Below are 22,452 nucleotides of genomic sequence, written 5' to 3'. Positions count from 1 at the left end.
TAATCTTTCTGCAACGGATTGATGTCAAACTAAAATACTTACTTCCCTTTTAAAAAAAACCCAAATCATAAAGTTTTGGGGATACTTATGGATAGTAAATAAATTTAGAAGTGAGGGAGAATGGGTAGTAGCATTGTAGTTCTAAGTACATCACCTTAGAAGAGTTTGTGATCCTGCACTTAAATTGTCTTCCTTGAGTCTGTGGATGCTTTGCCTCACCCTCCAGCAGAGACAATCAGCTGCCATACCTGCATCCAAGGCTAGGACTGACAGGTAACAGGGACAGTCAACAAATGGTACCACACCTTTACTCCACCCAACAAAATGAGTGTTCCAGTAGATCTAATTTAGTCAATTTGTTCAGAGCCCTGGAGTGCAAGTGTAGACAGGACACTGACCCTGCCCCCAACTTTCATTAGTGTCTTAATATCAACTGTGGCTTTGCAACTATAACTTAAACTATTAGTTAGAGATATTACTTACAAAATATTTGTGTATTTTGTATGAGTTAAAAAAATAAGCATGAGTTATTTATTTTAAAAATAGCTTTCTTTTGTAAGTATGGATTCCTCAAAAAAAAATTTTCTCTACAGTTATGTCTTTTTAACAAAACTTGGATATCAGTTGATTAAAAGGAATTCTACATGTAGCAACATCATAAACCTTTTCAACAATTGTAGCAAATACTGAGAAAAAAATCTGTGCTGCTTATTAAAATGCTCCACACAATTCTTTTCTTGATAGTAGTTACAGACTTAATTCTGTGTGACTGGTACAGATTCCTGGTTTTATTTTCAATATTTTTTAAGATAATTTGTAACATACTTTTTACTAGATATTGATAGAGATTACTAAATTACAGTAATCTCAGAACTTGACCTATTAACTCTGATTTTAAAGTAAAAGGATGGGAGGATATTTGCAGAGAGGATCTCATATTTAGAATGCTATTTGTACTTAAATTTAGCCAAGTCAAGGCTCAACAATGTTCCTGACACTGCAGAGATTAACCTTTTCTGTGACAGGAAGAGAAAATGCTAAACTGGTTGGTGAAAATTGAGTTGGAGATCCTTCAACTCAATTTCCATTGGGAAATGAAATGGATCCATTTTGAATCTCTAAGTGCATTATTTTAGAAACCTCTACAGAGCTTTTTAGAAAGCTTGCAAGTAACTTGCAGGATATTTTATGCAAATTTTGAAATAATGTTTTATGAGAAATGATTCTCTGACTTCTGTTTTAATATTGGTGAGATCATTCAAAATAAAACTGGTTTCTAAAACTAGAATAATTTACCAAATGCATAATTTTTAAACTGCACAAACTCTTATCAATTGAATCGTAGCCACATAAACAAATTGAAAATAGACCTTTAAGGCAGTCAGTTATTAAAAGTATTAATTTATATCAATTAATGATGTTCACTATGTCTAACACACAAAACCATTCCATGATGGCATCACATCTCTACGTGGTATCAGATGCTACTAAAAACATTAAACACCTTTACTATCAAGTTATCCAGAATTTCTGCATGATCCTTATGTACAACAATCCAGACGGGTTCTGCTTGGTTCCTTCTGGTATTTCTATGCTTCCACCACCAGGTCTCACCCACAGCTGATGCAGCAATGCTTCCACAGCCTTTCCCCTCCAGGAGTGTGAAAGGGGAGAGTCAGAACCCTCTTCAGCTCCTCCCTCCCCTCCCACAGCCTCGTTATGTTGCCTTCACTCGGAGAAAAATCTCAAGAATGGTCTCAGATAATCAGCAAGGTCAGACAAAGGGAAGGAGAGGTGGCTTGTGCCTGGAGAGACACTTCATGCAGGTTCTCAAAGCCCACTACACACTGTATCAAGGATATAAGCCTGATACAGTGCTTTTGCGTGCTTTACGTTGTTGTATAAATCAGACATTTCTACCCATCACAGTCAGGGGTAATAAATGGCAAGAGAGATATTTGTTGTGCTGGGTAACAAGCAAAGCTGTTGATATGGCTGGAGCAAAGAAGATTAAACAAAACAAAACTATGTTGGGCATTGGAATTCTCATCCCTACTTCCCTCGGTTATAACTCAAACAGATCAGTATCCTTTTGTTTGAAATATAATGCTACTCAGTTTTTTAAGTATCAGACACACTTCAAAAAAACATGACAAAAACAAATCCTTATGATTTTCAGATAAGCCATATCTTTGGGGGTTTTGCCACGAATAGATTCATAAGCCATCAAGATATTTACTTTGTTCAGGATAATCAATATAATTGGGCCTGACCCAAATATAATTTAAACCTGACCTGAAGTCATTTCAAATCAAAGAAGAGATTGACTTCAATTAGCCTTAGATAATGTCCAAAAATATTTGTCAAATAAAATACAGAACAATTATACTTGCATAACCAGTCTGTAGGTTAAAGGTTATAGTATTCCTAGCTTTATAGTTAATTTGGGTTTATAATCCTGTGATCTCTTTCATTTCCTTTAATACCCAATTAAAAATCCTTGTCATGGATACAATTTTAAACAAAATAGGAGAGAGATACTTTGTATCTCCTTAATATTTCATGGATGCTCTAGGTGATTAATTAAAAATTATGTTATATGAATAAAGTATGAATTGCTGTATCTATGTAAGGCAAAATGCGACAAAGTGCGACAAAGTGCGACAAAGTGTGACAAAGGAATTTCATGCTAATCCTTAACTCTGTAACAATGCAGTATTTGCTAGGTGTGTGATACTAACCATGAAGATGTTTAAAATGTGCAGTTTCAGGAAGTTCATGAATCTGAAACCACCCTTAGTTGACACAAACTTCAGAGAGTGCACTAGTCTCAGTTAATAACTTGGCATTATACTTACCTGAATTGAAAATACATTTGGTGTTGCACAGTCCATGTGGGAGAAAATATCTTTTACTCCTTTATGATTTAAAGATTCAACAAAATATGCAAAGCACCTCATTTTGAAAAATTGTCCTTATGTTCTCCACTGCACACTGTGCACTCCCCACAGATTGATTTCCAATATATTTTTGAAACAAATGGAGCATAGGTAGGAGTAGAGGCAGGGATTTGTAGGTGTAAGTAAACCTCATATATCTGTAGAAGTTGTCTGTACATCAATATGCCAGTGCAAGAAAAGACAGGGGTGAGAAATGCAAAAGTGAAATATGGAGATAATTTCTTTTCAGGTCATAAGACAAAAGTGAAAAAAATTCTAATAGTTGCTGCATGCTATACCTTTCTTAAATAATCTTATTCTAAAGTAAAAGAGCATCTTAATTAAGAAAAAACCAAATTTATTTTAATACAACATATTTTTCAGGTGTATTATTTAGGTTTTACACTCTTAGATTATCTCTTGTCCAGATTTTTTCAAAGTTCAGAAGTAAAAAGTTCCTAGCATCATATCACAACTTCATCTCCTCCCTGTTACTGTGCAAAAGCTGTGGTGTCTTTCTTCCAAGGCTAGTACTGCCTCTTCAGCCATCCACATAGTGCTCAAGTGACAATGAGCAAATGCCAAGTATCAGTGAGAAATAGTGTCTATGCTCATTACTTAGGAAAATAAATTTATGGAAAACTCATTAACAATGTTTTACCTATCTTCTATTGACTAAGCTGAGTTTCAAATATATAAGCAATGTTTGCAACTGATTGCTGCAGGGCACTTAGGTAGGGAAGATTTTTTTCTCTCTAGCTCCAATTTAGATGCATTGTTTAACATTCAAAAACACAGGAGATCATACTGAGGAAACTATAGCAAATTTTATGTCCAGCCATACTGTAAGAGTACTACATTTTAATATGGTTTAAAATCAGTTAAACGAAGAAAATCTATTTCAATCAGCACAGAAATCTCTCAGGTGGAAGTGGGCCTTCCCATACACATACTTGTAGTAAAGTAGAGTTGGCTTGTTTTGTTTTTCTTTTTTTCTTTTTGTTTTTGTTTGTTTGATTGGTCAGGTTTTTTTGTGCTTGCATTTATGATTTCATCTTAAAGTGACATTTACTGAAACATCTCTGGGCTAAGCCTTAATCTGGTCTGAAAGAGTCAGCTTTCAAAGGAACAGCGGCACCTGACAATGGATGAGCATTTGGTCACTTTATAAGGAAGAGAGAGTGGATTTGATTTTGAAATTCTTCCCTAATTCAAATTCAGGAAAAATCAGCGGTTCTTAGTTTCCAGCAAAGGGTCTGAAGCCTCTAAGACCCATTCTTCTCTGATTTCAGTAGATCTTCGAACTATCTCAAGTTGTACCCCAGTTCCTGCTGCTTGCCTACATTCCCCAGAAAATGGAATTTCAGTGTAAGAAAGAAATATCCAACAAACTATTACTAAAATGTGCAAAACTTTAAAAAAAATTATGCTATTCACTATCAGGAACTTGAGGAGCTGGTTATGAAAAGACCTTATCTGAATGAAATTATAAATTACAACCTCTGAGTACCGTAACATAGGTGTGAAACCTATTACTGTTAATGGGAATGATAAAACAAAGCCTCTGGGCCCTGGAATGAGAAATGCACCATAAAATGGTTATCTGAATCCTTGCATAGCTATTTGAGATTCACAACATTTTTGAAAGGGTAAATACTTAATCTAGCATGTTATTTCCAGTTTAGTCTTGAAATATCTAACTGTTGCAGGTGCCTCATAGATAATTAAGTAGCTTAGTGCGAAACAGTAAAAAATAATGAAACTTTTAAAAAGGCAATAGGAACAAATTTCCCACAACACCAACAGTGTACTTTGCACTTACCCACAGGAGACATCTCAGGAACTCCAGCAGTGTAGGGGCCATCCAGAAATTTTGGCTCATTGTCATTGATGTCCTGAATCTTAATGACGAACTCAGACTCTGGCTCCACGGGTTTATTAGTCAGCCTATCTAGAGCTTGTGCTCGGAGTGTGTAGTAGGCCTGCTCCTCTCGGTCCAGCCTCTTTGTAGCATGAATATCCCCCGTGTTCTCATCAATAATGAAAATGGAACTTGCCCCTTCGCCTGACAAGATGTATTTGATGGAACCATCTCCTTTATCAACATCAGAGTGAAGCTGGTGAAAAATTGATGAGAGATGAGATTAACTTACAAGAGAGTCAGTGGCATGGAGATATGTAAAAAAAATAATTCCTGTGTTGAGCAGTAGTACATGAAATTTTATTGTTCCTGGAAATATAAGCTGAATGTTTATCACACGCTGCATGTGTGTGACCATTATAATCTGTAAATTTGCTCCTTTAAGCACAAAAACTTCATTCTTTCCTGCAAAAAATCTCACTCTTCTCATGCCAGATTCTTACACAGGCAAACACATGCACACATATGATCGTAACCCTGACTTCGCTCCTATCTGAATTTAACCACATTGTTCACTTCTGAAGGGTGAGACTTAAAACAAATAGTGGTAAAAACTTCATGTCAGTGTGTGTTTGTTCTTGTGTGTATATATGCATTTTCTCAGTGTTTACTGCAGAGAGCAGTAAAATATGTCAAATATTTTTCATGAGGAAAAGCAGCAGGTACTGATCTCTTCACTCTCATGACCAGAGACAGAATTCAAGAGAATGGCATGAAGCTAAGTTAGGGGAGGTTTAGGTTGGATAGCAGGCAAGTTTTTCAATAAGAGGGTGGTTGGGCACTGGAGCAGGCTCTCCAGGGAAGTGGTCACAGCACCAAGCCTGACAGAGTTCAAGAAATGTTTGGACAATGCTCTCAGGCACTTGGTGTTACTCTTGTGGTTTCCTGTGCAAGGCCATGGGTTGCACTTGATCATCTTGATGGGTCCCTTCCAGCTCAGCATATTCTATGATTCTATAAAAGTAGGTAAAATGTGCTGGTTGATAAATTGCTCACTACTATCTGATAGGCCTGTAACTTCAATTCTTCATTTCCATATCTTCCTTTTCATTATCTAATTACAGAAAAATGCAGACTCTGAGAAAGACCAAGGTGTCCTGGCACTTTTTGGAAGCACACAGCATGGAAAGCCAGGTGCAGTTTCCCTGGGACTGCTTGTAGTAGGCACACAAGAAACACACTTCAGCAGGTCAAAATCTATCTCCCATTAGAAAGGCAAGACAGGCTTACAGAAATTTTTTTTTTCCTCATCACTCAAGGTATTTTAACTTACAGAGAAGGATTCCACAGGTTTTCTAGCTTTTTTTCATCTTCCTGTTACAGAACACAGACTCAAACACCTATTACATACTTCTCAAACTTGCATCAAGGCTGTAATTGATCTGGATATCATGTTATAGTAACATGCACATATGATATATTTAATACTGTACAAGTGAAAAGAATTCCAGTAAAATTTAAAGTACTTTCTTGCTTGTTAAAAGTGGATTAATTTGTAAATAGCTGAAGACAGTGTTAAATATGCTTGGGTTTTTCTATCTCATATCTTCTTTGTACCTGCCCTAATTCCATGTTATCTTGAGTTTGGAGGCACATCCATTGTCATCACCATCATCATCACAATTTCCATCATTAACTTTTTTTTCTCTCTGTTACGAGTATCACTGTGACAGTATTCACTTCCCAAATACATGCAGAAAATTGTTATCTTGGGCATGACTTAGCACAGCTGCAAAATATTTTCCTATTTCAGCAGGGAAGTATTCATGCTCAGTTTTGAATTTTTCAGCTGGATAAAAAGCTGCCTGTTGTTTTGCACATTATTTCACTTACACTGTTTGGACATCTCATACTTATGCAATTACAGTGCACTCCTCTCTTTTAAGACAGAAATGGAATCCGGAGCTTTGGGCTGGATCAGAAAAACAGAACTAGGGTATCTAAATCAGATTAGCTACATTATTTTGAAATACGATTTACCCTAATTCTCCTGCTATCTAAATCCAGAGACACCTAAACAAGCCTAAGATTTCTTTGGTGGAGTTCCCTGAACATTTAAAGCCCAACTTCTTTGCACACACAGGAATAAACCGTGCTGACACCGTGAGCAGGCCACGGTAAAATGTATCTCACATTCAGGCTCTTTTGAGATCCACAGCACTGAGTATTCCTCAGTCCCAGTGGCTGGGGTTTATTGAACAAACCATACCTCTGTTCAACTCACACATCTGACAGCTGGGACTTTCAATGCTTTTTCAAACTTGACTGGAAGAAGTATCCATCTTCCCTACAGAGGAGCAGTGGCCTGTGCAAGTAAGAATCTGTCTAGCTTGTCTTTGATTTAGTTTGACCTTTTTTTCCTTCCTCTTTCTTTCTCTAATACCTGCTTCAGGGTACATATGTGCTACAGAGGAACTGTCTGTGTTTCCCTACATAGCCAGAATCCTACAGTCCAGACTGACATGCTGTTCATGTCAGCACTCATTTCACAAGAACTGAGGCTATGGGATACAAGAATTCCATGCCTCTATCTTTCTTAAGTAATTCTGTTTTCTTCATACCCCATATTCTTGCTGGTCTTTCTGGGTTGGCTGAGACTCTCACATTATCCCTGTAAAGGCTGTTCCACCTTTTCTGGCATACTTTAGGATGGATGCTGGATGAGAGAAAAGCAGAGGACACCAGCATACCCAGCATTTCATCAGGTAGAGCAGCTTTCTGAACGTTAGAGATGTACAAGTAAATCTCTTCAAGCAGAGAAAGGAAAGTTTCCACATCTCAGTTGCTGAGAGCAACACAGTGCTGTCCTATGGGGCTGGAGCTGAGCCCATCAGCACACCACAGTGCTCTCAAACTGCAGGGCTGCACAGCCTACCTTTTACCTTGTATCTACATCCAGCCCTATTCCAAATAACTAACCAGCACTGCTTTGAAAAAAAATTAAAAAGAGACCTTCGGGGGAGAGGCCAGTAAATCCTTGAAGATGCACTGAGCAAGACTTTCACATCCCAGGGAAAGGAGAAATACTGTAGCTTCAGCATTTCCCATTTGCTCACTCAGTGGGTTACTGATTAACAACACATTGTTCTTTAAGGAGTTCCTCTTTGAGGTCCATAAATCTCCTCATGGATTGCACTACAGTGGCTGGTGACCTGGAGTGAAATGCTGAGCAGAAGCCACTTTTTGGAACAATGCCTTGGTAAGAAAACTGCTACCACATGGATTAGTAAAGTGATTATTGAGGACCTTTTTTTATTCCAAGGTTAAGGCTCTGGAACAGCAAACTTCTTTGCACCTTTTATTAAAACTTTGTTCTACTAAGCATTTGAAAACTGTGCTGGCCCATGCTCAAATTAGTAATGTACCATTCTCTACCTACTTAACCCCAGGAAGGTGATATAGCTCAAGATTTAGTTTATCTTTGGCACTATGCAACAATCAATTCAGTGTAAAGCACTCTAAAGAGATTTTTTTCAACACTTTTATATGCTTTTTAGAGGAGATCTGAGAAAACTTAAAAGTACAGTACAAGAGAACAACGCAAAAAAGAAAAAAAGTACTTTGCTGAAAATATTGAGAATTTTGATTCAGTTTTCATATAGAGAATCTATATTCCAGTTTCACACAACATAATTCTTCCATACGGTGATCTCCAAAGTCATTAATGCAGAGGCATCAGTGCTCTGCAACTATGAACAAAATCTTTGAATTCTGATGCCCTGTATCATATTCACAGCTCTGCTGCTACCAAACATGACTGCAAACTACCTGTGATTCCAGACACTTAATTTAACATCGTAGGAAGTGAGAAGTACAATTTTCCATATAACATTGGCTTTAGAAAACATTTTGTGCATTTTTAATTGTTGTCAGGTTTTTTTTGTTATTTTGTTGTTGTGCTCAGGTATTCTTTGACCCTTTTTTGTAGAAGAAATACATTAAATAATAAGACCTAGGATTTTTATTTATTCTTGTTATTAATTTGGCAACAAGAAATCCTCAAGACAGTAGTACTTTGCAGGAAGATTCCACAAAGCATCTCTGGCTGTGCCATCTGCCAGCTTGTCTTTCACTCCTCCCACTTTCTACAGGGCCATTCTGGTAGGAGCCAGAACTATGTTCAATCTGTATATGCACATGGGGACTATGACTTTAGAAGTAAAGAGGCTCAAGACAAAGTCACTTTCAAATTGTTGCTTCACGAGACATGGAGGATTCAAGGATTCACTCCGTAAATCTCATCTGGTTCCATTCTGGGTCATTCCAGACAATTCCTCTTTCAGAATCAGTTTGCCATAGGTATTGTAAATAAAACACCCTGTTTTCAGAAAGAGGAATGATAGAGACAGTTGTATGCTTCCAATCCATTTCATCCATTGCCACCTCCACACAATATCCATGATTGTGGTTCTCCAGTTTGCCTTGCCTTTCCACTTGGCTTATTTTCAGTACAAGAGTCATGATCCAATTCTTGTATGCTGATCCTATAGCTTTTTTTTGTTACATACTGCATATATTTAACGTGAAGATTCTAAGAGTTCTGGATTTGGGTTATCCCTGCATATACAAGAGGACATGAGAACAGGAAAGGGAAGCAACAATCCTCTAGTGAGAGATGATGTACTTTTTACCAGGAGGATAACTTTTGATGTGCTAGGAAGGTTAGCAGAGAGCAAACAGATCTAATAATAAAAGCCACATAAGCCTTGTTGAGGCAGAGGGACAATGTACATAAAAAGTGAACTTTTTTTTGTTCTTTAGAAGATAATTTATTGTTGACTCTGAACTCAAGCTAAAAAAAGCACTTAATCTCTTTAGGCTCTCAGTTGTAGAAAATACTTGCTGGATATGTGTGAGAACTGGAAACAGTCAGCTTCACTAAAGAGCAAAGGTGTTATTACCGTAACTCTTTTAATAAACCAAATTTTTTCTCAGATTTTTTTGACCCTACACAATATAGCTTACTCCAGTGTCTCCCCTAATGCATTTATGTCTATGTGGACTTTTAGGCTGGTAATTATTCTAGGGAAATCTAAATAAAAGGTTTTTTTCAAAATTCCCAATACTCAACAGTTTCTAGATATTGCCTATTTTAAAATCTGTACAACTAAAAATGATATCCTTTAGTATCACTTGCCATTAAAGTAATAAAGCAGTATTTCCAATAGAGAAGAAGAATAATTTTTCTGAGTAAGCAGAGATATTGCACTGAAGTATTAAAAGCATTTAAAGTACTAAAAGCAGCTCATCTGGCCGCTACTCATCTCTTGTATGTCTGAATGGGAGGTTTGCTCTTTTTCTGATTTTCAGTTCAGGCTCCTTTAAAGCAGGTGCAATGTTCATATGCCTCTCTTTTCTGATTTATCTTCCTTATAGATCTATCTTTGCTTTTGCTTCTCTCTGTGCCAGCATGGTTAATGATTCATTACAGAATTTATAGATTATTGGTGAAGAAGAAAATCGAAGGGAGAACATGAGGAGCTGATGGTTTTTTGACACTAGCAAAATGACAGAAGCAATGGAGATAAAGAGATGGACAGGAGAAACATCAGATGCTTCAATACAATCTAGCTTCATTGCTCTCTAAGACCAAAGGAAATATGCTCACCTTTGCAGAACTGAAATGTTTCCTCAAGGAGGATTTGCCTTGTCTGCACCCCTTCCTTTCTCTCTATGAAAGTAACTAGAAAGGGAGGAGAGGAATGAAAACTGCCTCCTCCTCATGCCCTGTCCAGTATCCATCATTATTTGTGATATGGAACTGTCAGGACTTTATTCCTGCCTCCTCACAAAATGCAAGGAGGCACTAAGAATCAAAAACAACGATGAAAAAGGAAAAAAACTCCAAACTAGAAGCAATCTTCTTGTCCATTTTATAACCACAATTTATTATCACAAAAGAACTGAGACCAGATTGTGGGAAGAACAAACTTTTCTTCATGCCACCTTCTCCTCTTCATCCTTCTGGGAAGACTTAAAAAGAGTATATAAAGATTAAGTATATAATTTCTAAAAGGCTAAAGAAAGCTGGTGATTTGAAACAAAACCACCATTTTTCCACTTTATTAATTTTGGTCATCACAGCAGCCAGGTTCTTAAAACTGCCGTTCTCAGATTTTCTTGAAGTCAATATTTATTATGGTTACACATACAAAGTTTTCAAATCCCTTTTCCCCTCAGATTAGTATGTGTTTTGTGATGACTCATAAAGTACTAGATATTTATAGGGGTTTTACCTCCTTTTCTTTTTCTTTTCTTTTAATGTAACAATATATTTATTAACTATCAGGATAACTAAGGGTTTAGTGCTGGTGCTTTGGAACAATTTCAATGCAAATAATAACTAATATTCAAAATTCAACCTAGATGATGTAGTTAACATTTCATTAAAATCTAATGTGCACACATACCATGTTTCTGCAGTGTCTAAGGGCTTCACAAACCCATTAGCTACTAATGGGATCATTGTTTTCAGAGGGAGCCATGAAACTATCATTCTTGTAAACTGAAACCATATTTCAGTAACAACAGCCTAAGACATCGTTTTAAATTTATCTTTCAGTCTGATTACGGAAGGCATGAGGGAAAGAAAAAGATTCCTCAACATTTTATTGATGTCAGCAAAGGCCTGTGATTCATATAATTGACTTTATACCCAGGCACCAGTGAAAGTATTATTCAGTAGGTAATGATTTTCTTATAAAAGTCTATTCTCCAAGAAACATTGAGAAAGTGATAAAGGAGCTCCTGGAGGGCTTTTGTTTGCTTTTGGTTTTATTAATTTATGTAAAACTATAGTATAAGCCTAGGCTCAGAAAGAAATACGCTGGTCTCCATTCTGTGCTTTCAGCACAACAGATAATACTGAGGACAAGAGATCAAGTCAATATAATCAGCTATACCCAAAACTCCAACACATTTAATTAGAGTTTGAACAGAAGGAATCTGCTTGTAATGCTGCCAGAGTTTCCGTGTCTCAGCAATGTTGTCAGCATAGTGGGGAACCAGCACAGACAACGGCGTCACTGTGGCACAATTTGCCATGTTGACATACTGGCAATTTCATGCACTGTTTTGTTGCCTTCAGACTTGCTCTTTGTCAGGCAAGTGCAGAGACAGTCACAAGGGAATGCAACAAGGTCTCATGCTGCAGACCACAGTATAACCACGTTATATTTATCTAACACAAGGAGTTGGTGACAGGGTTGCTAAAAATCTGGTCAGCCCAGACAAGACCTCTCTTCTGACTTGATTTAAAATATCCAAAACAGTGTCTGGAGTGCTCAGAGCTGACCAAAGACCTAAGAACTTCTGAGATAATTGAGGTCCAGGACATTTCAGAGATCTCTCCACATTCAGCACTGACCCTGCAGACTGCATGAACTCAGACTGCCTCTGAATCATATTTTGTTTTGACACAGGTAATACTAGAGTCCTATGAAGGACCACAAGGCAGATATATATCTGCCCAGGATCACCACAAATGCAATGAGGTCATCAAAAACTACCTATCAAATGAACACATTTCAGATTCAAGGTAAAACCAAGGTACATCCCTTTGGAAGTATCAGTTTTCATCCCACAGATTTTCCTCAATAGTCCTCCTGCAGGCAAAATGTATGACATTTGGTGTAATTTGAACCTTCAAGACCTTCATAACTCAACAGTATATAAAACCAGTGAGAATAAAGCTTTGTCTACAATCAAAGTATCCAGTCATTTTTAAGAAAGCAGAGGATGACGCAAAATAAATACAAATGTTTAACAAGAAAGAGAGGGGGAAAAAAAAATAAATAAACAAATAAAGGGTAAAAATATTCACAAACCAAAAGCCAAAGTGAACATGGATATATCTGAAGTGCAAGAATAGTACTTCAGAGAAATGTTATATAACTTTACCATCATCTTCTTTTCATACACTGCTTAATGCAACAGCAATTCAAAAAAATTATTACCTGAAACTGGTCAAGTGTCATTTTACTGAGGATGTGCAATATCACTACTCCAAGTGTACAGAAAAAAACAAAAACAAAAAAAAAGGAGGTAAAAAAAAAAGGAAGAAGTTGAAATTTAAATTGCCATTGGTTTCAAAGTCCTGAGATCAGAGGAGAAAACAAAATAAACATGATTAATGGGCTGGGAGGGTATTATAACAGTTAGCTAACTGTGAGTGAACTAGGTATTTTTCTTTAGAAAAACAATCCTCAAACAATCCTTAATTCCGCTGTTAATACAGTTTTTGAACTCCTTTTCTGTTACAGAATGAATGTTTCTTGCCTAAGAAACTAAAATAGTAAGAATTTGTATTAATTTACTTATACTCTTCCATTATCACACTTGGAATAAGCAGTTAGGTTTTACTATTCCCTCCTTCCTCTGTATTGTTTCCAAATAAAATTTCAGAGTTTAGTTAAAGTCTTTATACAGCCCTTATTCTTTTAAGTGGTAGATCAGTGTTTCAGGAGGATAATAATCTTATCACCTCAGACACATGAAGTGAAGTGAATATTTAATTTTGCCAACCTTTCGAAAATGGGGGTTAAAGAGGAAAAGGAACAGTGAAACTTCATTTCCTTGATGGCTACTATTCAAACAAAATTCAAATTAGAAGTACTAAAATTCTAAATCTTTCACTTCATAATATTCCAGTTAGCATCTAAGTAAGCCCTCAAGGCTTCTAGGTTGAAGACAAAGTTCAGAAGAATAGTCCCCCTAGGAATTACTGATACTGTCATCTAAAGGCTAGTGAATTGAATAATTAATAGGAAATACTGAAAACTTGATGTGATAAGAGCATCCATGTCACACTTTTATGATATTTTTTTTCTCTTAATAATGCTCAACTGTGTCTGTAGCGTTCTCTCTCCTTGTGTATACTCACATAATGTAGGTCTTTATATAGACAGAGATTGTATATCTATACATACATTTAAGTGTGTGTGTGTACATGTACACATGTGTATACACACACATGTACCCTTTCCTTTTCTGTCCTTTTCCAGTCTCTGCAGCTGCTGTAGTCACAAATCTGTGCCTTTTCCGCTCCCCAGTTTTAATAAGAGCACAAAATGCCCTGTGGCGACAGGGAATTGTGCAGCCAGCCCATTAAGTTTACTGCAGCTACAGGAGGAACTCAGAAGCAGCTGCTGCTGTGGAGGGAGCTGAGTGGGCATATGTAGCTGGCTGAGTATTCTTGAGGAGTTTTAATGGGCCATCATCATGACATGTCACTCCCCAAAATGACTGTTTGTCATTCACTCTCTTAAAAAGACAGTTTGGCAGCTTTGGGAGGTAAAAACCATCTGCATACTGTGCATCATCATGCGCTAATTGCATAATATTTATTGGGGGTGGGCATACTGTGCATCATCATGTGCTAATTGCATAATATTTATTGGGGGTGGGGGGACAGCAATACTGTATTGTAGCACCACCAAGAGCCTATAGATAACATAACACATTCATAACAAGAAGAGCAAATAAGGAGACCTGCTTTCCCCTCATGCTTCAAACTTTTCAGAAATCGGCTTCCTAGAATGGAAACAAACCACACTGTTTGCAGACAACATGCACATTGGAATCCTTACAGAGCTTTTCAATATTCAGCATTGCGTGGGGTTTTTGGTTCAGTTGTTTTCTCTTGTTTTTTTTTTTTTTTTTTTGGTGGCGGTGGTGGTGGTGATGTTTGTTTTCTTCCCCACACTACTCTCAGTCTATCAGTATTTATTCCTAGGAGTACTCATTCTAAACATATCAGTAAAAAAATCAGCATCATTGACAAACCAACATAGAATGGATTTACCATCTGACTTACTTTTTTATATAAAACCAGCTGGTTTTAGGCAAATAGATTTAATTTTTGCTTAAAGAAACTAATGACTCAAACCTCATTTATACAACTGCCTAATACAATTAAATCATGTGAAAAAAACCCTGCAGCGAAACTCTGAGTCTTTGCTCTTACTAGTTCTATTTTGGGTCTTGCTTCTTCTCCAGGGAAGGGCCTAAGTTCACTTCCATACATGCCAACAGCATTTCCACATGATCCATATCTATTCATAGTGCACCAAACAACTTGCTGTTGTATACTAAAGAGATGGATTTGCTGGTCCGGTGGTTTGATTTATTTTGTTGCCAAGAATCACTGAAGCTATAAGACAAAATTCCCTTAAAGTCACTACACTCTATTTCAGCAGTATAATAAACTTGTTTCAAGGATTCTTCCTTCCTGCCTTCTCCACATATGGCTTCTACAAATGTGTTCAGGCTTTAAAAATGTAGCATGGCAAACAAATACCAAAGTTCTCGGTATACTTCATAGAAGATTATCTCTGGGCTAGCAGATGTTCATGGGTTTGAAAAGTTTATGTATGTGTAGCAGCTTGCAGAAACAGAACCTTCAAGAAACTTCTCTCATTCTTCTTCTCAAATTACTTCCTCACTATACGTGCAATAATTTCCGTTTGCACAGTATTAACACACATACAGTGAAGTACTGTTTCTTGAGCATGTATTTTTCAGGAACCAAACACAAACATAGGTGCACAAATATATAAATTTATAGGAATATGTATATTTTCCCTTCTTATACCACTGTACATACTTCTGTGAGTTATTTCAGTACAGTTAATTTTTTTAGTAAGTTAGTTAGTTATTATGACCAGACAATGCATGCATGCACTGTCCCTTATATCACAGAAAGAAGGAAAAGAGAGTAAATGAAACAAGAAAAGCAGTAACAGAATTGATGTACCTTCAATAATGAAAAATTAATGCTTTTACTTTTTTATCTCTCCTTGAAAACAGAAATAAGACATTAGAATACAAATACGGTAATTGGAAAGTTGTTTCTCCCATAATGCTTTTTCTACTCAGCCATAATAATATGGGACTAGGATTTCAACCATGGAAAATGAGAGCACATTAGAGGATCTATTTTTTCATCTCTAACTCAGTAATCTATGGAATCATCTGTAACAGCACTGCACAGGAAAAATAATCATACACACTTGTTGTTTGACTATGATACCAAATTTACAAACAAAAATTCATTTGCTATTACAGTATTTTCTGAGATATGTACTTATACTGAATGCATTTATTTTAGCTTGGAAATTATACCTCCCATACTGTCTCTTCTTTGTCAAACTACTAATCTATAGTTTAGAGTGATTATCCTCTTTCTGCTTCAACTATCCAAAATAGCTTGCAGCATTGCTTCGTTGATAATGATTTTTCTCATAGGAACCTGCTTCCAAAGAACATTAGTACCAAGGAATAGACACCCAGAGGGTGCAGTGCTTTTTTCATTTGCTTTTGTTTTGGTTTTATGTTGCATCAATTCCTCACATTTAATTTGCTTTTAAAAGATTAATGATACTAAAGATCGACTCATAATCTTACCTTGTGTGTTAGTTGGAAGTGCTGACACACTGAGAGACTGGAAGGCAATGGTAAAATACCTAACTGTAAAGCAGTGTCAGTAACTAGGGTTAAGTGTCTGGAGAAGTTTATAATGTACTGGACTACATAAGAGAGTATGATCTGATCATTTTAATGATTAAAGACTTGCAATACAGAAAAAATGTAGTAACTCACTAATGTAACTCACTAATCTTTAATTTCCTTAGAACAACTATGGACTTGTTAATCAATATTTAAAGAACTTGTCAGAACAAAACAGAATTTACATGTTGGTCTAAATACAAATTTTAATTTTTAACAAAAATGATAGTACAAATGTCAGAGTAACAGTGCTTGTTATTGAGTTTTCTTCTTAAAAAACTAAATTCCTATTGTCTTTCTTTATAAAATTCTGTATGTTTGAATGCAATACTTGATGCTGACTTTCAGGAAGATATATAGTCCAATTTAAATTGACAATTCTCCATATGAACAAATTGGTTATATGTTATAAAATATTTCACACCATCCAGGTATTTCCCAAAGCATTTTCACAAACTAATCCATAGATCTTCTCACTAAAATCAATGGGACTACTCCTAGACCCAAAGAGCAAAATTAGAATTTTGACACAATGCCCACATTGGATATAATTAGTACCTTGGAAGGCATGTTGTGGAGAAAGTCACAAGTGCCCAGAGCTGACAGTGGGTCAAGGAGAAAAGTCAGTAACAGAGAATTTAAACACAAAATTTTACTATAGCATTTTAAAATGAGCGAATTGTTGCATATGAAAAGAGCAGGAATGAATATCTATAGTAAAGCATTATCATTTCCCTGCTAGTATGACAATGTAAGATGAAAAACCATGGCCAAATAAAGTGGAGAGTATTAGATACCTTCATGTAGACACTTGTGTTGTAAAACGAGTTCAGGTAAAAAACAGCAAAATAATCTCTTGGTTAATTTGTAATCATAAACCACAGGTTACTGTTGCTAGTGTGTTTACATTTCATTTACAATCTCTTTTGGAGTCTGGCTTGATAAACACCGTAATATTTCTGTTAATGCTTTCCATTAACTGCTGTGACCCATTTCTAACTCTGCAGTAAATATAAAAGTAAAGGCAAAACACTGAATGACAAATAAAGCGCTCTCTTTTACAGCAGACTAGAGGAAAATTTTTATTTTCTTTCCCCTACTATTATGTATTTCACTGAAGGTAGCTCATCATATTGAATTTTACCCAAAAATATTTCTCAAGTCCATCCATCCACCCATATATATATTGGCTTGTAATTCACAGCTCATTGTTTAAAATTCGCTTCAAAACCTGGGGAAATTTAACCTGGTGCTAACACCACATTAAACCTGGTTTAGAATTTTCTAAGTTAGGAAATCATCCTTATCCATGTGGATCATGTCAGGACTTGCTTAACAGTCATGAAAGCTGGTACTAAGCATATGTCTAAGTATCTTTCTGAAACAGCCCCTTAACCCCTGCTCTAAGAGGAAGGTTGCTTTAATGAACATGTGTGTCACATATGCCTAATTATAAGAAGCAGCACTGAAAGATTAAGAGATTTCCTTACATAAATTCACACAGTAGCTGCTCAGTATTCAGAACAAGCTGAAGCAGAGTATGCACAGTAAATATGGACACTTGAAAGTCTGCTTGAAACTGTTCAGATCATTTAAAGTGATCTTTTGTGGATAGATACTTTAAGAACTTTGATTTCTCCCTAGCTTTTTTTTTTTTTTTAACCATTCAAACTTGCAGGCCTGCAAGGATTTTCAGCTGATCTCAAGATAGTAATTCATATCTTGATAGGCATTTAAACTTCACAGGATTAAGTGCTGGGAAATAAATGCTTTTAATGCCCAAGTTTTCTACTTGTTTTTCAGAAAATATTTGAGGGGGAGGATAATGCCTTATTCAAACCCATAAAAACTGCCTTAACATGAACAATACTAGGTTAATTGTAAATCCTCCCAGCTTAGAAGGATTTTAACAGTTCTATGTAAAAGGCAGTGCTCTCCTAGTGCCTTTTTCTATGCTGGTGTTTACAACAAGCTTTTAACAAAGAAAATCTCATCAAATTTCTCTGCAGTCATTATACCTTGTTTCCTTAAATCATATGTTGCCATTTCAGATGATGAGAGAAGATATTTATGAGGTAAGATTGAACTTCACTTGTCTTTAAAAAAACCAAACAAACAAGGATATGAAATTTGCCATATACAATGATGATGCTGAGATTTTTTTCATCTGTTTTCACCATTACATATTCCTACTGTATTTCTTACTCATTGCCATTAAATGCTGGTGATACAGGCAATGTATGTGCCACTAATAAACAAATTCTGAGAAAATAGTGAAATGGAAGGTGTTATTTTACACTGTTCATATATACTTGCTGAATCTACCTTAAAATTCAAATTATGCACGCCTGTTTCTAATTCTGTAAGCTATTTGGATTCTACTGAAAATTTTAGTGTCTTCTTTCAAAATTGATTTCTGAGGCTTTTAGTATTTCACATATATTGAGAATTTTCAATTTCCATAGAGACCCCTCTGATTATCTAAAACAACATGTCCTTTGAAAACTGTAAAGGACATTGAAAAAGGTGCATAATTCAAATTCTTACATGGTCTCTGAAGAAATTACAGCACTCTTACCTAATGATCATTTTCTTCTTGACCCCCTTCTGACAGGGCTTTGGTTCAATGAAAATAGTGCACACAGTGAGCTACTTATGAGAATACTCCCTGCTTCTGAAACATTGCGGTGAACACGAAGGTACAGGAGTTACTAGAATTGTGCATTCTGTTTTCTGCAAACAAGATCAGTCATCTGAATTTACTCACCTCTACCTCAAATGTTGCAACTCAAATGACTGCTACTATTTTCTCTGTCATACTTCTGGTGTACCACCAAGCATCTCCATAAGGGATCTCTTACTGCAGTATCTGATTGTTTCATTATAGTATCTGATCCATTTTATAACTAAATCTGAAAACAATGTATAACTCTTAGAGATTAGAGTTTAAATCACTATAATACTTGCCCCCAGCATCCAGGACTGATCTTTGCTAAGTTTCACTTGACACAGCATGTAAACTTCTCTACCAATTAAGCTTTGAGCGCTCTCAAAGCTTAATTGATCCAATTTGCATGTCTCATCCTGGCAAAACTGTGCATCATTTCTATCCTCTTGGACTAAGTGATCACACTCTAATCACTTGGTATACAAAACAGATGCAAAGTTTCCAGCTCCCTTGCATGCATCCATATTAAAGCAAGTCTAATTCGACAAACAATCTGATCTTTTTGTATTTTTATAGGGTTACTGTCTCATTGATAGGCCTTCTGTCACCAATTGTAATGTTCAGAACTTTATACTCAAGGCATTTCCACTCTTGTCTCATACCTTCTGTGTGGTCCATTAAAATGAGCATTTCATTTAAGGAAGTCCCCTTAGGGAAGCTCTATATAGCTTGGTGTAAATCAGCACAGCTCCGTGCACTGAAAGAAAGGTACAATTTCTATTAATTGAGGATCCTGTAGCTTTAAGGGGAAAAATAATTAATTATATCCCTATTAATTGGCCTCTGAGCCTTCTACACTAATAGATAGTGCCAAACTTTTATACTTGTTAAAAGAAAAATGGTATTTTCAGTAAGTATTAATTAATATTAATTGCTTCTGCACATGAAAATATCTTATTTATGCTATTTTGCTGTAAATTGTCCCTTCAAAACTATACAAGTTGTCATATAAACACAAAAGCATTTTAGTAAATAGCTATTTATGTTGTTCACAAATAGTTGAAAGTTACTTTGTGAAAATAATACAAATAAGAGCTTCTGCAAAGAAAAGTCACAAGCAGATTAGTCAAATTAATGAAATATCTACACACTTCAAATCACTAAAATCAAACTTTCTGAAGTGGACAGAAAGCTCTATTTCCTAATCTCACTAGTGATTCACTAATAGAATTTATATTCTCTGCCTCTCTCTAGTTTATATACAAGTTCAAAGGTCGCTGTGTTTCTTCAGCCACACTCTTACCACATATTCCAATCTGTTGAATTCATTGTCCAATAGTACCCCCTGCTCTTCTGGGAGTTTGTAGCAGGCATATTTTTTTCTTACATACATCCTTTTCATCACTTCTTCCACTTTTCTGCTCTCCATTAATCTCTATTCATATTTGCCCAATAAAATTCATGAGAAGGCAAAGAAATTGTTCAGAGATTTTTGAAAATTTGTTTTCAGTGAAGAATACATGAGAAACTCTAAAGCTTGTTGTTCACAGAAGTCATGAATCACTGGTGGTCAGTGTTCATGACAGCTCATGGTAAGGAATACCCTTCAGTTTGCTCTGCAGCTACTTTTAAAACTTGCGGAAGACTAGAAGGTAAAACCAGTGCCTATATAAAAGACTAAATAAATTAGAATACATTATTAAATTCTGTAATAAATTTTGGCAAAGGTAAAGCATGCCAGTTCACTTATAAAACCATGCTTTTGTGTCCATATATACACAAAAATAGTGGTACAAGTGGAAGGATGGTAGCGCACCAGCAAATCTAGTGAATTCAATATTAACTGGTAAAAAACAAAACTAATTAATCAACCAAGCCAAATTAATAATTTAAAAAATGCATTGGGACAGTAAAAGACCTTCTATTAGTATGCATCACGATAAAATGTAAGAGCATTAAACCAGCAGTTCCTTTCCTTGTCTTGCATTTCAGACCCAGTGGACAGGTCATATGCAAGCTGTTCATACTGCACTCTTGGTAGAGTCTTTGCCCTGGCTACAAAAGCAAGTAAAGCCACTGCTATCTTCAGATTCTGTTCTAATTTTAAAATAGTAGGGGCCCATAGCTTGCAATAGGATTTTGCAGGTGCAAGTCAGTGAAACATAACAAACAAGTCTGAGGATGAACCTCAGTTTGCTGTCTCTCAGCTGTGTTAGCTCAGCAGGACTAATGGCAATGAGAAGTGAGAAAAAAATTATCACTGGAACAGGCGGGTGTGACTCACACATAGAATTCATCTACTGAGTAACACAGTATAATTTTATGCAGTCTCTTTTAAGAGCAAATTTTCTGCTAGTCTGTAAACCATCAGACACATATTAAACCATCATATTGTTTGTATGAGTTTCCAGGCCTACGTGAAGACTCAGGGCCCTGAGCAGCCTTTGCCATGTGACAACCTACTGCTTTTTCTGACACTCCACCCTGAAGGTATTTAAATACTGAGATAAAAGATTTATCAATGCTTTTGTTGAGCCCAAACTTACAGGAAACTATCAGGGAGGGCCTATTGATTACTGAGACATACAACTTCAGGAATACATAAACAAAAACTCTTACCTTGCCTTACAAGACATCATTTATAAGGTGATGTTATCTTCTACCAAACATTATTAAATAGTACCTTTAATGTTTAAGAAAATCTACCTTATTTTATTGCACTAGTTCTATTGTAAACCAAAGACGCATTTTGATTTTGAGCATACACTGAACGTAGTGCTCATCCTCAGTTGTATCCGTATTTTCACCAGATTCAAGTTACTATGGAAGAAAAAGCATCTGGTTTCACTCCACGACTTTCTACAATGTCACACATATGATTTCTGCTGAAGTTCTCTTATCAGTAAAAGTCATTTACATGTACAGGAATGTTTGATTCCAGGAAAATTTGTGATACTGCAGATCATTTTGGTCACTAATAAATTTAACTCTTCTAACCTTGAAGGTGAAAGTCTCCCCTTTATCCTGCTAATTATTTTACAAAGTAATTTTCCAAAAAATATCATCTGAGACAAAAATTGTTAGCACATGCTGCTAAAGCCTCAAACTGTGCTACAAAGTGGTATTTGCATTTTAAGTATAATACAAAGCATGCATCAAAGAATCAGAACTGGAAGACTGGCCACTGTCTAAAACACATATGACAACATAATTTCAGAAGCAAAGGTAAATATCTTCCCTTTTTAATATGGTATATAGATACAGACCCTTATATCTTTAAATCAGAAGGATCTGTCATCAGGGTGGACGTCTTAATCTTTCCATCTTCCTCACAGTCTAATTTTCTGCTTGGCAGGTATTTTGGAAGCCTGACAAAGCACCTGGGCCCTCAGTCTGTATCATCCCACACATAAAGCAGT

At 36.1% G+C, this 22,452-nt stretch overlaps 1 protein-coding gene across 1 annotated transcript in view; it reads right to left on the bottom strand.

Moving 5' to 3' along the window:
* The window catches only part of CDH7 (cadherin 7), an 82,758-nt gene that overhangs the window by 38,199 nt on the left and 22,107 nt on the right, over window positions 1–22,452 (bottom strand). Inside the window, exon 3 of the mRNA XM_054284834.1 lies at window positions 4,762–5,056. Within this exon, the coding sequence (XP_054140809.1) occupies window positions 4,762–5,056 (295 nt within the window). The remainder of the gene's footprint in view (window positions 1–4,761; window positions 5,057–22,452) is intronic.

This window comes from Melozone crissalis, unplaced genomic scaffold, assembly GCF_028551555.1.
Source record: "Melozone crissalis strain CALT ecotype California unplaced genomic scaffold, PUWL_Pcris_2 ptg000042l_1, whole genome shotgun sequence".
NCBI lineage: Eukaryota > Metazoa > Chordata > Aves > Passeriformes > Passerellidae > Melozone > Melozone crissalis.
Note: the sequence above shows the minus strand (reverse complement) of the source record. Positions and strands in the feature narration are given on the sequence as shown.